Source organism: Budorcas taxicolor, chromosome 8 (genome assembly GCF_023091745.1).
Source record: "Budorcas taxicolor isolate Tak-1 chromosome 8, Takin1.1, whole genome shotgun sequence".
NCBI classification, from domain to species: domain Eukaryota; kingdom Metazoa; phylum Chordata; class Mammalia; order Artiodactyla; family Bovidae; genus Budorcas; species Budorcas taxicolor.
This window is the reverse complement of record NC_068917.1, coordinates 68708249-68722495: the sequence shown is the minus strand read 5'-3', so window position 1 is coordinate 68722495 and position 14247 is coordinate 68708249. Positions and strand designations below refer to the sequence as shown.

Genomic DNA, 14247 nt, shown 5'->3' with positions numbered 1-14247 from the left:
CAACAAAGGTCCATTTGGTCAAGGCTATGGTTTTTCCAGTGGTCATGTATGGATGTGAGAGTTGGACTGTGAAGAAAGCTGAGCACTGAAGAATTGATGCTTTTGAACTGTGGTGTTGGAGAAGACTCTTGAGAGTCCCTTGGACTTCAAGGAGATCCAACCAGTCCATTCTGAAGGAGATCAGCCCTGGGATTTCTTTGGAAGGAATGATGCTGAAGCTGAAACTCCAGTACTTTGGCCACCTGATGCGAAGAGTTGACTCATTGGAAAAGACTCTGATGCTGGGAGGGATTGGAGGCAGGAGGAGAAGGGGACGACCGAGAATGAGATGGCTGTTTGGCATCACTGGCTTGATGGACGTTAGTCTGAGTGAACTCTGGGAGTTGGTGATGGACAGGGAGGCCTGGCGTGCTGTGATTCATGGGGTCGCAAAGAGTCAGACATGACTGAGCGACTGAACTGAACTGAAAGCAAATGCCCTGAGTAAGAAATGACTAGATAAATAATGGAACGTTTTCCTAATGGATAGTGATGTAGACATTCTAATGTAGAACTATTCCTGATAATAGAAAAGAATTTTTACAAGGTATTGTTGAATCAAAATATCTAGATGGAGAAAAACTTTTATAAAATGATTTTTTTTGTAAACAATGTCAAATGTGGAAGCATACAGATTCATAAATACATGTGTGAGTATGAGTCTATCTATCTATAGAGGATTCCATTACTTTGGACCAAACAAGGAAGGATAAATATTAGCTTAGTAACATCCCAGCTTGACAGAGGGACTGTAGCCATGTGGAGAATATGGAGAAAGAAAGGAGAAACTAATTGAAAAGAAAAACACTGCCTTAAAATGCCTTAATATGATTGCACTGTAACATTTTTGTGAAACTATTCATCTATTTCCACAAACACATAAAAATGAAACCACATGTAAGCTAAAAAAGTACAGTAGGCTCTCTGTATACCCAGGTTCTGCATCCTCATATACAACAAACCAACCAGGAAAATATTTAGAAAGAAAAATTTCAGAAAGTTCCAAAGAGCAAAACTTGAACTTGACCAGCACCAGCAACTACTCACATGACAACTGCATTGTATTTACAACTATTTACATATCGTTTACATCGTGTTAGGTACTATACATAATCTAGAGTCGATTTAAAGTATATGGGAGGATATGACTAGGTTATATGCAAATACTGTGCCATTTTATACAAGAGACTTGAGCATCCATTGCTCCAATTCAGAGGTCCTGGAACCAGTTCCCCAAGGATATCTAGGGATAATGATACACATGATTTGTACCTTTTCCTGCCTTCAGAAGAGGTATATTTTAAAGCTGAATCAATCAAACTACAGTTCCCTTTTCTCTTGAACTTGTGTATAGACTTTCTTACCATGATGAGGACCTGTGGCTTGTGTTTCTTGGACAAATCAATGATATCCACTCCATTATAATAGAGATTTTCAAAGCAGCCATGAAAGTTTTTATGTGGGAATGCTACTGATTTTCCATGTCCAGGAATCCCTCCAAAGCTGATCTTAGAAAGAAAAAAATGACATAAATAACATTGTTTAATGATTTTCTGATTATCTCCCTAAACATGTATGATTATCGGGTATAATGGTAATTGGCTCAAATCTGCTTTGCATTATTTTATATTATCATGCTAATTTCAAAGGATGTTTTATATGTATTTACTATTTATTACATTGAGATAAATATATTAAATATCCTTCTTACGATTTGCTGCTACTCATATAGTTCTGTCATTTTTGTTGATGGGGAATATTGCATCTTTATGCCCACCATAAATTCTGATTTGTGTGACAAGGCAGCCTACTGTGATGATATTCTACTTTATAAACTAGACTGTGGGATCCTGCTCTTTGCCACGACTCTGATAGATTAGAATTACAAAGCCACTAATAATATCATTCAAGACCAGAATCTCCAGCTGGTCCTTGCTGCTGAGGCCACTCATATCAAGTGAATGTTGAAACCTGGTTTGCTGACAGATGTGCTCAGCAGAACTGGCAGAACAAACAATGCATTTCAGTGTATGTCAGGCACATATGGGTAACATGCTGCAAATATCCTCAGGTGTTTAAAAACCCCAAGAAACAGTATTCTGAGATGTGTGCATTTGGCTTTCTTGTTACTTAAAAAATTCAGATTGGAATATATGTGGATTACTTCTCTAAATTATTCTAAGTAGCTAATTCTGTTTAGGATTGCCTTAAAACAAAGAAATCTCCAAGGTAATATTCGCAGCCAAACACCAGATGGAATACAGAAGAACTGTGTGAACAAATGCATTTAAAAATATTCTTTGTTGAACTGGTAGCTCTTCATGTATGGATTTCCTAAATTTAACAACTATTTACTCTCATGTGAAGACTAACATCTGTAAGAAATAAAATGTCTCAATAGCTTGAGCATGTATCTTCCAGTGTGAAGTTACCAGACATAGGAAATATTTTATCAGAATTCTGAATTATTAGGAAAGGGAATTTTTCAATGTATTAGTATTTTCTCTAGAAGATTATGCTGCAATCAAATGATAAAATCTGTAATACTTAAAAAGCCATTTCACACCTTATAATCGAGATCCACATAGTTGGACTCTCCTTTTCCTCGAAAATGATGAGTGTGCGTGTCCACAGTGAAGTTGACATCTGTATTGAGGAGCTCAATGAGAACAGAATGCCAGTGTTCATCATCCAGCAAACTGCCCAGCATGAGAGCATCAGGTGAGGGCAAGTTAGCATGACCTGAAAAGAAAGGAAGTGTAAATACACTGTTCCATCTATCTCAATACCATGATTTCTATCAACGTCTTCAGGTTTACCATTTCTCACATCAGTTACACTTTCCTTACATTCTTTTATCCCAAGAACTGGTGAGCTGCTTTTATCTTAATCTTACAATCTATACAATCTTCTTTGATATTGAGTAACATCTTCTATCTAACTTGTTTTATTATTATTATGTACTGAATTTTCATTTTTCTTGAAAATATTTTCTTCCTAGGTCCTCATTCATAGGACTACTTCAAAAGTTTATGATAAGCCACCCTTGTCATCATGATATTATCAGGTTATTTACTGAGCATTTACTACTGATCTTACATGATTATCAAGAAATAAATTTTTTTACATAAAAGCATACTGAAGATCACACACGCTGTTCTTAGTATAGCTCAACTGTAGGTGACCACGTGTCCATTTGCCTGGACAGTTCTGGTCTTCAGAATAATTATTTATAAGGTCTGCTTTCTTTCACAAAAGTGTTCTTTTTTGTTGTATGTTTGTTTTGTTTTTTAAAGAAAGGCAGACTGCCACATGGAATGCCTCATTTGGATGTGTCTGGAGTCTTGGAAGCTTGACAACCCTATGTTCTCCTGCAAATGGACCTTAAGAGCTTGTTTTGAGGTTCTAGCAGAGAAGCAAACCTATGCATATACCCTTGGCCAAAGAATGGCCCTCCTCTAGAGGAGAAGGTGGTCCTCTTCAACCAAGTGCACAGCTTTGGGAAGAATGCACATGGAGCTGTGAGGGAGGAAGGGAACACCTTTCTAGCCAAGCCAGATCACCCTGACATCCAAAAGTACTCTGGTTTTAAATTAACTACTTAACTGTGAAGAAAAATTCATCACAAAAGATACTTTCATCTAAATAGTATTACCCGAAACACCTTTTTTTTTCTTTTACCTGAATTAAGGAATAAGATGAGTTTTCCTGTAATTAACTCCAGGGTGATGTGTTTGTCATTTGGTCCTTCTCTGTGGAGTAGAATCCCATTGTTTTCTCTGGTTTTAAATTTCAGAGAAATAACTTCCTTGATTGGATTCACGGATTTATGATTAAATGTGTACAGCAAAGAACTCTTCCCATCAAAATGAACCATCTCGGATCCTAAAATGGAAGACATTAATGTGGTCTAATTATAATATAGTCTTATCAGTGCATTGAAATGTGTAAGTCAACACACACATATACATACATAGCATATCTCTGGCTTGTTTAGCATGTCTAACATATTTGACATATCTAAACTGTTTGCCTTTTCTCACATCTTCCCCAAAATGTATCATCTAGAAATGTTGGTTAATTTTAATTTCTCCTATCTTTTACTGGCCTATTTCCATCCTGTGAATAACAAAGATCAGGAAAAAAGTTAAAGTCAATTTCCCCATAGTGTTAGTCAACGGACCCTTGTTGGCAAAGTAATGTCTTTGCTTTTTAATATGATATCTAGGTTGGTCATAGCTTTTCTTCCAAGGAGCAAGTGTCTTTTAATTTCATGGCTGCAGTCACCATCTGCAGTTATTTTGGAGCCCAAAATAATAAAGGCTCTCACCATTTCCATTGTTTCCCCAACTATGTGCCATGAAGTTATGGGACCAAATGCCATGATCTTAGTTTTCTGAATGTTGTTTTAAGCCAACCTTTTCACTCCCCTCTTTTACTTTCATCAAGAGGTTCTTTAGTTCTTCTTCACTTTCTGCCATAAGGGTGGTGTCATCTGCATATCTGAGGTTATTGATACTTCTCCCAGCAAGCTTGATTCCAGCTTGTGCTTTATCCAGTCTGGCATTTCATATGATGTTCTGAATATAAGTTAAATAAGCAAGGTGACAATATACAGCCTTAATGTACTCCTATCCCAATTTGGAACCAGTCTGTTGTTCCATGTCCAGTTCTAATTGTTGCTTCCTGACCTGCATGCATATTTCTCTGAAGGCAGGTCAGGTAGTCTGGTATTCCCATCTCTTTTAGATTTTTCCAGTTTGTTTTGATACATGCAGTCAAAGGCTTTTGCATAGTTAATAAAGCAGAAGTAGCTGTTTTTCTGGAATTCTCTTGCTTTTTCCTTGATTCAATGGATGTTGGCAATTTGATCTCTGGTTCCTCTGCCTTTTCTAAAACCAGCTTGAACATCTGGAAGTTCACAGTTCATGTACTGTTGAATTCTGGCTTGGAGAATTTTGAGCATTACTTTGCCAATGTGTGAGATGAGTGCAATTGTGCAGTAGTTTGAACATTCTTTGGCATTGTCTTTCTTTGGGATTGGAATGAAAACTGACCTTTCCCAGTCCTGTGGCCACTGCTGAGTTTTCCAAATTTGCTGGCATATTGAGTGCAGCACTTTCACAGCATCATCTTTTAGGATTTGAAATAGCTCTACTGGAATTCCATCACTTCCACTAGCTTTGTTCATAGTGATGCTTCCTAAGGCCCACTTGACGTCACATTCCAGGATGTCTGGCTATTAGGTGAGTGATCACATCATTGTGGTTATCTGGGTCATGATGATCTTTCTCGTACAGTTCTTCTGTGTATTCTTGCCACCTCTTCTCTTTGATTCACATACAAAATGTAAAATATATAAACACTGAACTCTGTCTCTAAGCCATATAATCAAATAATTATTCTTTGTTGCATAATTAAATAAACATGATTAATAAAAACATAACTGTTAAATTCAAATGTGTGCCTTAGAGTATTAGATAATAATAAACTAATGAAAACTTGATAGTAAAGAATTTAAATGCTTTCAAATTTTTGCAGTACAGTTTATGTGTCACTGAAAGGCAATGCTAATAATTAAGGCTTATTTTTTCAGTCAGCTAATAAATTTGTTTCTGTAAGTGATTTTCCCAGGATTATTTTGATTGAATTATTTTTTCCTCATCTTCCCTCTTGCTGTATTGCTTTGTAATAGTAATACTCATCTTCTATGGCTCAGATTCTCTTGGAGTGTTTGTCAAACACAGACTGCTGGGTTCCATCTCAGGGTTTCTGACTGACCAGGTGTGTGTGTGTGTGAGGGGGTGGCCCTGAGTATCTGGGTTTCTAAAAAGTCCCCTGGGATGTTGACGCTGCTGATCTATGCCTATATTTTGAGAATCACTGCTCTAAAGCACCTAAATTATATTTCCCGGAATATTCTCCTCAGGCAAAATGGAGTCATGAAAAATGTATTATGTGATAGAAGCACAAAAACATAGCTTAAAAAAAATTCTTTTATCCTAATGTTTTGACTCTCTTTCTAATGTGATCACTAACACTAGTTTCTAGAACAATTAACCACCTGTGAGTCATCAAATTATATTTTATGAGTCAGATTCAACATGTATTTTGACAGATTTTTTTAAGCCTAAAGTGACTAAATTATAATACAGATATGTAACCACTTAAAAATCATATATCTTATAACAGTTTAACTAAAATCTTAAATGATAATAATTGAGCTCAATTGAAGAGGCTACTAAAGAGATAAAATTCAAAAACTGCTTTTAGAAATCCAGACTTTTAAGCTTCCTTTCATCTGAAACCATCCACATCACGCTGCAGCCTGTTATTGTACTAATAACATGAGCTAATTTTTCAAGATTCATTTAAAAAGAATCAAGCTTGAAAACAAAGAAGAGTTGGCAGAGAGTATAAGGACCTGGAAATCCACAAACATTTGCTGGCTGATCCTTTACAGAAGTTTGCCATCCCCCACTCAGCAGAACCACTTAGCAATTATTCCTGGACCTGGCTCCTGATGGTCAAGCAGTAAGAATGAACTCACAACCAGACATTTTGTGACTTTTCTATGACTGAAATATCAAAAAATCCTATTTTATATAGGAAGTCACAAATGTCATTATTTTTGTTGACTTTCCTATTACATAATTCAATATACTCTGACTATTCTCGAATATATATTTTATGAGGTAAAGAATAGGTCAATATTTCTTCTCCTGGCTATGTATTTCTGTATATAATATAACAGACTGGTTTCTATACACAGTCTTCCATAGCTTCAAATTCTATTTTGGCAAGGATTTTGCTTTGGTATAACAAAACTTTCTTATTAAAAGACCACTTCTTTCCATCTTCCCTATCCCCCAACCTCAAACTAATTTCCATCCGTTCCACAAGCACAGCTTTATTTTCAGTTTATATTGATGCAAGTATCACAAACTCTGCTGGATGCTGGGACAAAACAGGAGAGGACAGATATGGCCTGCCCTCCTGGAACTGACAGTTCTTCCCTCACTTTCTCATTTCTACTATCATGAAGAAACAGATTGCACCTGTAATACCTAATGTCTTACTGTGGGTTGCTAGGAAACTACAGTGACAAGGAAATGTCTTAGAGCTCAGGATGGCGTTAGGAGAAACAAAGACTCTTCTCTGGTGAAAGTGTTTGGAAAGAAAGAATGCAAAAAATCAAGATCATCTCGGTATCAAACTATCATACAATAAATACTCTTTATACAAAATTTACACATAGGCATTGGAAAGTCGCCAACCGTGGTTCAAAACCTGGGCTGCAGTGTTAACCAAGAAGCCCTCCAGGTAAGCCCCCACAACAAATAAGAATACACATGATCACATAGAATATTTAGATTGGAAACTCAGTTATAATAAGCTTCATTGAACAGGATCTATTTTATAAAATATCATTCACTACCAAGTGTTCATAAACTAATCTGAATATTGAAAACAAATTGGCAAGTCAATATATACATATATTTTAAAATTTAGCACTAAATACTGAAACATGATTTGTAAAAGCTAAATGTAAAAATTTTAAAGATAGTCATATTTTGGGGTAGAGAGTATTTTGTTCAGTAGGTCAGTAGCAATGAGCTCTCCAAGTACAAATGGCGGAGAACCCTAGGTGATCCTCCTTGAGTTTAATCTCCACTAAGTAGGGGCTCCCTTTAGCTTCAAATCACCAATCATGCTATGACCTGCAGAAGCCAATTTTCATGTCTCAGGGCTTACTGGTAATGAATGCTAAGATGAACTTGTTTCCACCAGTCCACTAAGCATACAATTTTTGCTATTGTACTCCTATAAGAGCAAATCAAATGTTATATGCCGACAACTAATACAAATAATCTGCTATATTTATTTGAATGAAAACATCAAACTAGCGCATGAAATTACCAATTAGCATCATACTTAACTTTTACAAGAAATCCTCATATTTATAAAATGCTTTTGTATGTAATTCAATTATTTAAACAATTGGGGTACTTGACAGAAGTCACTCATTATGTGCTGAAATAGAAAGCAATAGTTTCCTCTTTTGTAAGAGTACAGAACCTACATTCCAAAAAGAGTAGAGGAAATGTGATATTTAGCTGAAAATAGGAAGTGTTTTCCCAATGTCACATGTTATAAACATTTGCTTTGTTAACTGAGGCTATATTTTGATAAATGCATCAGTAACAATATTATGATGTGATCACTAATCTAGAGCCAGACATCCTGGAATGTGAAGTCAAGTGGGCCTTAGAAAGCATCACTACAGACAAAGCTAGTGGAGGTAATGGAATTCCAGTTGACCTGTTTCAAATCCTGAAAGATGATGCTGTGAAAGTGCTGCATTCAATATGCCAGCAAGTTTGGAAAACTCAGCAGTGGCCACAGGACTGGAAAAGGTCAGTTTTCATTCTGATTTCAAAGAAAGGCAATGCAGAAGAATGCTCAAACTACCGCACAATTGCACTCATCTCACACGCTAGTAAAGAAATGCTCAAAATTCTCCAAGCAATACGTGAACCGTGAACTCCCTGATGTTCAAGCTGGTTTTAGAAAAGGCAGAGGAACCAGAGATCAAATTGCCAACATCCGCTGGATCATGGAAAAAGCAATAGAGTTCCAGAAAAACATCTATTTCTGCTTTATTGACTATGCCAAAGCCTTTGACTGTGTGGATCACAATAAACTGTGGAAAATTCTGAAAGAGATGGGAATACCAGACTACCTGACCTGCCTCTTGAGAAATCTGTATGCAGGTCAGGAAGCAACAGTTGTAACTGGACATGGAACAACAGACTGGTTCCAAATAGGAAAAGGAGTATGTCAAGGCTGTATATTGTCACCCTGCTTATTTAACTTCTATGCAGAGTACATCATGAGAAACGCTGGACTGGAAGAAACACAAGCTGGAATCAAGATGATACCACCCTTATGGCAGAAAGTGAAGAGGAGCTAAAAAGCCTCTTGATGAAAGTGAAAGAGGAGAGTGAAAAAGTTGGCTTAAAGCTTAACATTCAGAAAAAACGAAGATCATGGCATCTGGTCCCATCACTTCATGGGAAATAGATGGGGAAACAGTGGAAACAGTGTCAGACTTTATTTGGGAAGGGGGGGGGGGGGCTCCAAAATCACTGCAGATGGTGACTGCTGCAGCCATGAAATTAAAAGACGCTTACTCCTTGGAAGAAAAGTTATGACCAACCTAGATAGTATATTCAAAAGCAGAGACATTACTTTGCCGACTAAGGTCCGTCTAGTCAAGGCTATGGTTTTTCCAGTGGTAATGTATGGATGTGAGAGTTGGACTGTGAAGAAGGCTGAGTGCCGAAGAATTGATGCTTTTGAACTGTGGTGTTGGAGAAGACTCTTGAGAGTCCCTTGGACTGCAAGGAGATCCAACCAGTCCATTCTGAAGGAGATCAGCCCTGGGATTTCTTTGGAAGGAATGATGCTAAAGCTGAAGCTCCAGTACTTTGGCCACCTCATGCGAAGAGTTGACTCATTGGAAAAGACTCTGATGCTGGGAGGGATTGGGGGCAGGAGGAGAAGGGGACGACCGAGGATGAGATGGCTGAATGGCATCACGGACTCGATGGACCCGAGTCTGAGTGAACTCCGGGAGTTGGTGATGGACAGGGAGGCCTGGTGTGCTGCGATTCACGGGGTCACAAAGAGTCGGACACGACTGAGCGACTGAACTGAACTGAACTGAACTGAACTGAACTGAACTGAACAATATTATTAAAGAAAACCCCACACATGCTTGCCATTTTATCAGCAGGGAGAATAAGTTAATGCTGATATCTTTAGAGCCTCTGGATCTGGTCCCACAAACAGCCCTTCATAACACAGAACAGTTGCTCAGAGAAAGAATCTGTGAAGTTGTCCTGTAAGGATTTGAATATTGGTTCCATAGTTGGAAACTTACTCAACCTCTCTGTGCCTCAGTTTCCTCACCTGTAAAAGGATAAAGAAGTCTCTCCCACACAACACTAATTATATTGTTACTAAAAAACTTAATATCTATACAGCAATGTCTGTACAGCAATGTCTGAAACATGTCTAGTCCACAGTTGGCATGGGCTACATCACTATTGTTAGTGGTAAGTCACTTCAGTCTTGTCTGACTCTTCGCCACCCAATGGACTGTAGCTCTCCTGGTTCCTCTGTCCATGGGATTCTCCAGGCAAGAATACTAGAGTGGGTTGCCATTTCCTTCTCCAGGGGCCCTTCCTGATTCAAAGATCAAACCTGCATCTCTGGGATCACAAGCAGATTCTTTACCACTAAGCCAATAGGGAAGCCCCATCTTCTATTTATGTGAAGTGAAAGTTCCTCAGTCATGTCTGACTCTTTGAGACCCCATGTGCTATACAGTCCATGGAATTCTCTAGGCCAGAATACTGGATTGGGTAGCCTTTCCCTTCTCCAGGGAATCTTTATACTTGGACACAAATTGAGAATGAGAAATCCATGCCCAAATTTAGTTGATCTACAAAGAATAGGCATTTCCCTTCACCTCTACTTACTCCTTAGTATCTGGGGGACAGAGATTATGCCTCATTCACTTTATTCAGCAGGGTGGCTTGCATGGGGTAAAAGTTTTGTAAACATGTATTGAACTAATACTTTTTCTAATCTAGTTTGAATATTTTCTACTTTCCCATAATTGTAACAGATAATACAACATTCTCTCATATGACTAAAGATCATTATTAACTTCCAGAGTTTTTATTTGTCATGGTGACTACTTATCCTTTCATCCTATGTTCCTCTATTCCTATTAATGCATTTTCTAAACTGAAATCTACTTCGAGTAGAATCAGTGTTTAACAGAAGGAAGTTCCATATGCAGACTTTTCTCTCAACATTCTCCCTAAATATTACAAAATAAACATTCTTTATTTTTATAAAACATTAAGAACAGGTTTATAAACATTGACACATGGTGCAGTTGTTACATAGAACATTTTTCACTGCAACAATCAATGTAGTTTTTTAAATAAAATAAACACAAGGTTTTAAAACAGGCAAGTACATGTTCCATTCCCTTCTTCTGTTCCCTCTTAACCCATTTGATTTTCAGTGCATGATTTGATACAGGACGGAAGTGCCACATGGATGACTGTAGACCCCGATGGGGATCCCCATTCTGTGCCTATGTAGTCTCATTTCTGAATTCACGAACTATGAATTCATTTCTTCTCCCCTCCTTTCTTCTCTTCCTTTCTTCCCTCTCTCACCTCAACAGTAAACACAGTGATGAATATAAAATTACATTACAACTGTGTAATTACATTACAATATAAAATTACATTACAATACATCACAATATGACAAGGGAGCACCTGAAAATGACACTGAATACAAACATGTGGAGTCAAAGTAAATGGCAGAAAAGACTGAAAAGATGACTAACAACTTCATTAAAGAAATGATGGTGAAACTGAAGAGAATTGTCTAGATGTCTGTGGAGAAGGCAATGGCAACCCACTCCAGTACTCTTGCCTGGAAACTCCCATGGATGGAGGAGCCTGGTAGACTGCAGTCCATGGGGTCGCTAGGAGTCAGACACGACTGAGCGATTTCACTTTGCCTTTTCACTGTCATGCATTGGAGAAGGAAATGGCAACCCACTCCAGTGTTCTTGCCTGGAGAATCCCAGGGACAGGGGAGCCTGGTGGGCCGCCATCTATGGGGTCGCACAGAGTCAAACACGACTGAAGCGACTTAGCAGCAGCAGCAGCATCCAGATGTCTGGGGCTTCAGAGACCTGTGTCAAGGATGTCAACTTGGAATTAATCAGACTGTATGTAAATGTTGTTGAAAACTTATGAAATGGGATGAAAGCTCAGAGACCAATTTGGGGTAGAATATAGAGCCTAGAACAAGTACATAGGAAATATTAACATTGAATGGATGGGAATGCTAGAGAGGGGAGGGGCAGGGGAAAGTGAAGAGTCCCATGCCAGATCCTGGCCTTGGTGTGTAGGTCAGTAGGGACTCTAAGAAGACCTGACACTTTTCACTTTTACTCTAGAAATGGGGGAAGGGCTTTTCAGTTAGTGAAAATATATATGCCAAGCCAAGAAGCCATGAAAATATGCAGTGTTTATAGGAATAGTAACTATCATTGTAAATAGAATGTAAAAAGATGAAACTGAAAAGAGATAAGCAATCTGGACATTCTCTCACTAACAACAGGGCAGAGGAAGTACACATAAAAAAAGATAATAATTATCACTTTGAGCTATAAACCAAATCACATTAAATTACTGCCAAAAATAAAAATGCAAAGTGCTACACTTGAATCATTATAAACAATAAGAATGAAGACAAAACAGAGCCACTAATATTGAGAAATATATTTTGTGTTGTTTTACAACTGATGATTATTTCCTGTTTGCATTTTTATGCCAGGAGTCCCTTGTGCCCAACAATTCATGTTTGCTGAATTTAGGATGCACGCAGGTTCCTTGACAGTTGTACAGTCAACTGGCCCTTCCAGGCACCAGACACACAGCTTTGATCTTCCTGGTACTGACCTCTAACCCAAGAAACTGGAGTAGTATCTCTTCACCAAGAACATCAAGCTAACGGCAAATCCCCATCAAAGAGCATGTTCTGCTTTGAAGTCAGTAAACCTGAAGTTGTTTCCAGAGTAATGGGAGAAGGAGACGTTAATTTCATGGGATCAAAGAGAAACTCTAAATACCAGGCATCCTAACCATCACAGCAGTGAGCACACTGACAGACCCCAGAACCAAAAGGATGGAAGGAAATGATCAACAGAAAGAGGGAAAATAGGTTGATGGCAACCCAGCACCACCTATGCTGCATGGTCCATGGACTCATAAACACTAGAGAGCTGAGGTGGGGTTAGAAAGCAGAGCCAGAGTAGAACATGCCATTAGGAAGGGGTATGAAACAGAGGCTGAAGGTAACCCTTGAATGTGGGATGGGTGGCTTGGTTGAGCCTCAGCTCCAGAACCACCCATTGTCTGTGGGGGTTATCAAAGTGGAACTGATATCTCCGCTGTTCAACAACTCATGCCCACACCCATCCCTGTACTACAAGAACACTAAATTTCTACTCCCCCAGTTTATATATGTTGTTTCATCTTACAAGCACCATCCCTACCCCCACCTTACTGCCTACAACCTTTACTTTGAAAACTGAATGTCAAAAAGATTCCTTTTCCAACCCAACCCCTCTATTCCCCATGCCCCATGATCATGTTACAATATCTTTGCTTTGTATAATTTTATGACTTCTCATAAACTCCTGACAAAGAAATAAATAATCTCAGAAGCATCCTCCACATACAATCCAGTTCTCTGCAGATAAATTCATATATGACCAGTGAGGGAATAAAGAATTCAATGTCTGAATAGTATGGTAGTCGTGAATACAGAATGAGGAAAAAAGACAGTTTTAAATCTTAGATCCAATATGTAATAGCTCTCACAAACATCTGATTTCTCAAAGGTTTGGTTTCTTTCTTTTCTGAAGTAGTGAGGTTACTAGTATACTGAATTCATTTGGTTAGAGTGGGAGTTGAATGAGAAAATGTTGCAGGAGGTAGGATCTGACATATTAAATATCCTGTGTATGGTATATCTTATGGTTACACTTCTCTACAAAGTTAATCCTTTGATCAGGGACAGAATGAAGTGTGACAAAAACCCCAAGGTGTTCCCAGCCAACTTATTCTTCAGATCACTCTTCCCGTTTTCCAGAAGATTATATTTTAAATTAACTTTTTCATTTTTGTGTTCACTTACAAAATACCAGTATAGTCTAGACGTTCAAAATGGCAGCTGTAGATTTGATCCCCCATGTATTTCATGGAATGTTTTTATGCTTGTCTTTATGCTCAAATTGACTGCCAGCATCTTTGCTTTTATTGACAGTGGGGAAAAGCCGGAAGACATAAAACATAAATGATGTTCAAAAGAAATTTCCACAGCAACCCAAGTAGAGAGAAAAGGGAATCGCCATGAGGACCAGGGAACATGGGGACATCTGTTCTTACCTGTGTTCCCCCAGGAGGATCATTCCATCAATCACAATAAATATAACTGCTCTTGCTGTGAGCTTTGTTCATTTTATGAAGTGCCCGCTATATAACAGATACTCGGCTAACCTCTGAGAATCTAAGATTTTAAGGCTCATTTCGGGTCCTCCTC

At 38.2% G+C, this 14247-nt stretch overlaps 1 protein-coding gene across 1 annotated transcript in view; it reads right to left on the bottom strand.

The window, feature by feature from the left end:
• The window catches only part of LOC128052229 (contactin-associated protein-like 3), a 187450-nt gene that overhangs the window by 104033 nt on the left and 69170 nt on the right, over positions 1 to 14247 (bottom strand). The window contains exons 4-6 of the mRNA XM_052644721.1: positions 3721 to 3924; positions 2606 to 2781; positions 1404 to 1547 (exon numbers count right to left, since the gene is read on the bottom strand). Coding sequence (XP_052500681.1) covers positions 1404 to 1547; positions 2606 to 2781; positions 3721 to 3924 — 524 coding nt within the window. The remainder of the gene's footprint in view (positions 1 to 1403; positions 1548 to 2605; positions 2782 to 3720; positions 3925 to 14247) is intronic.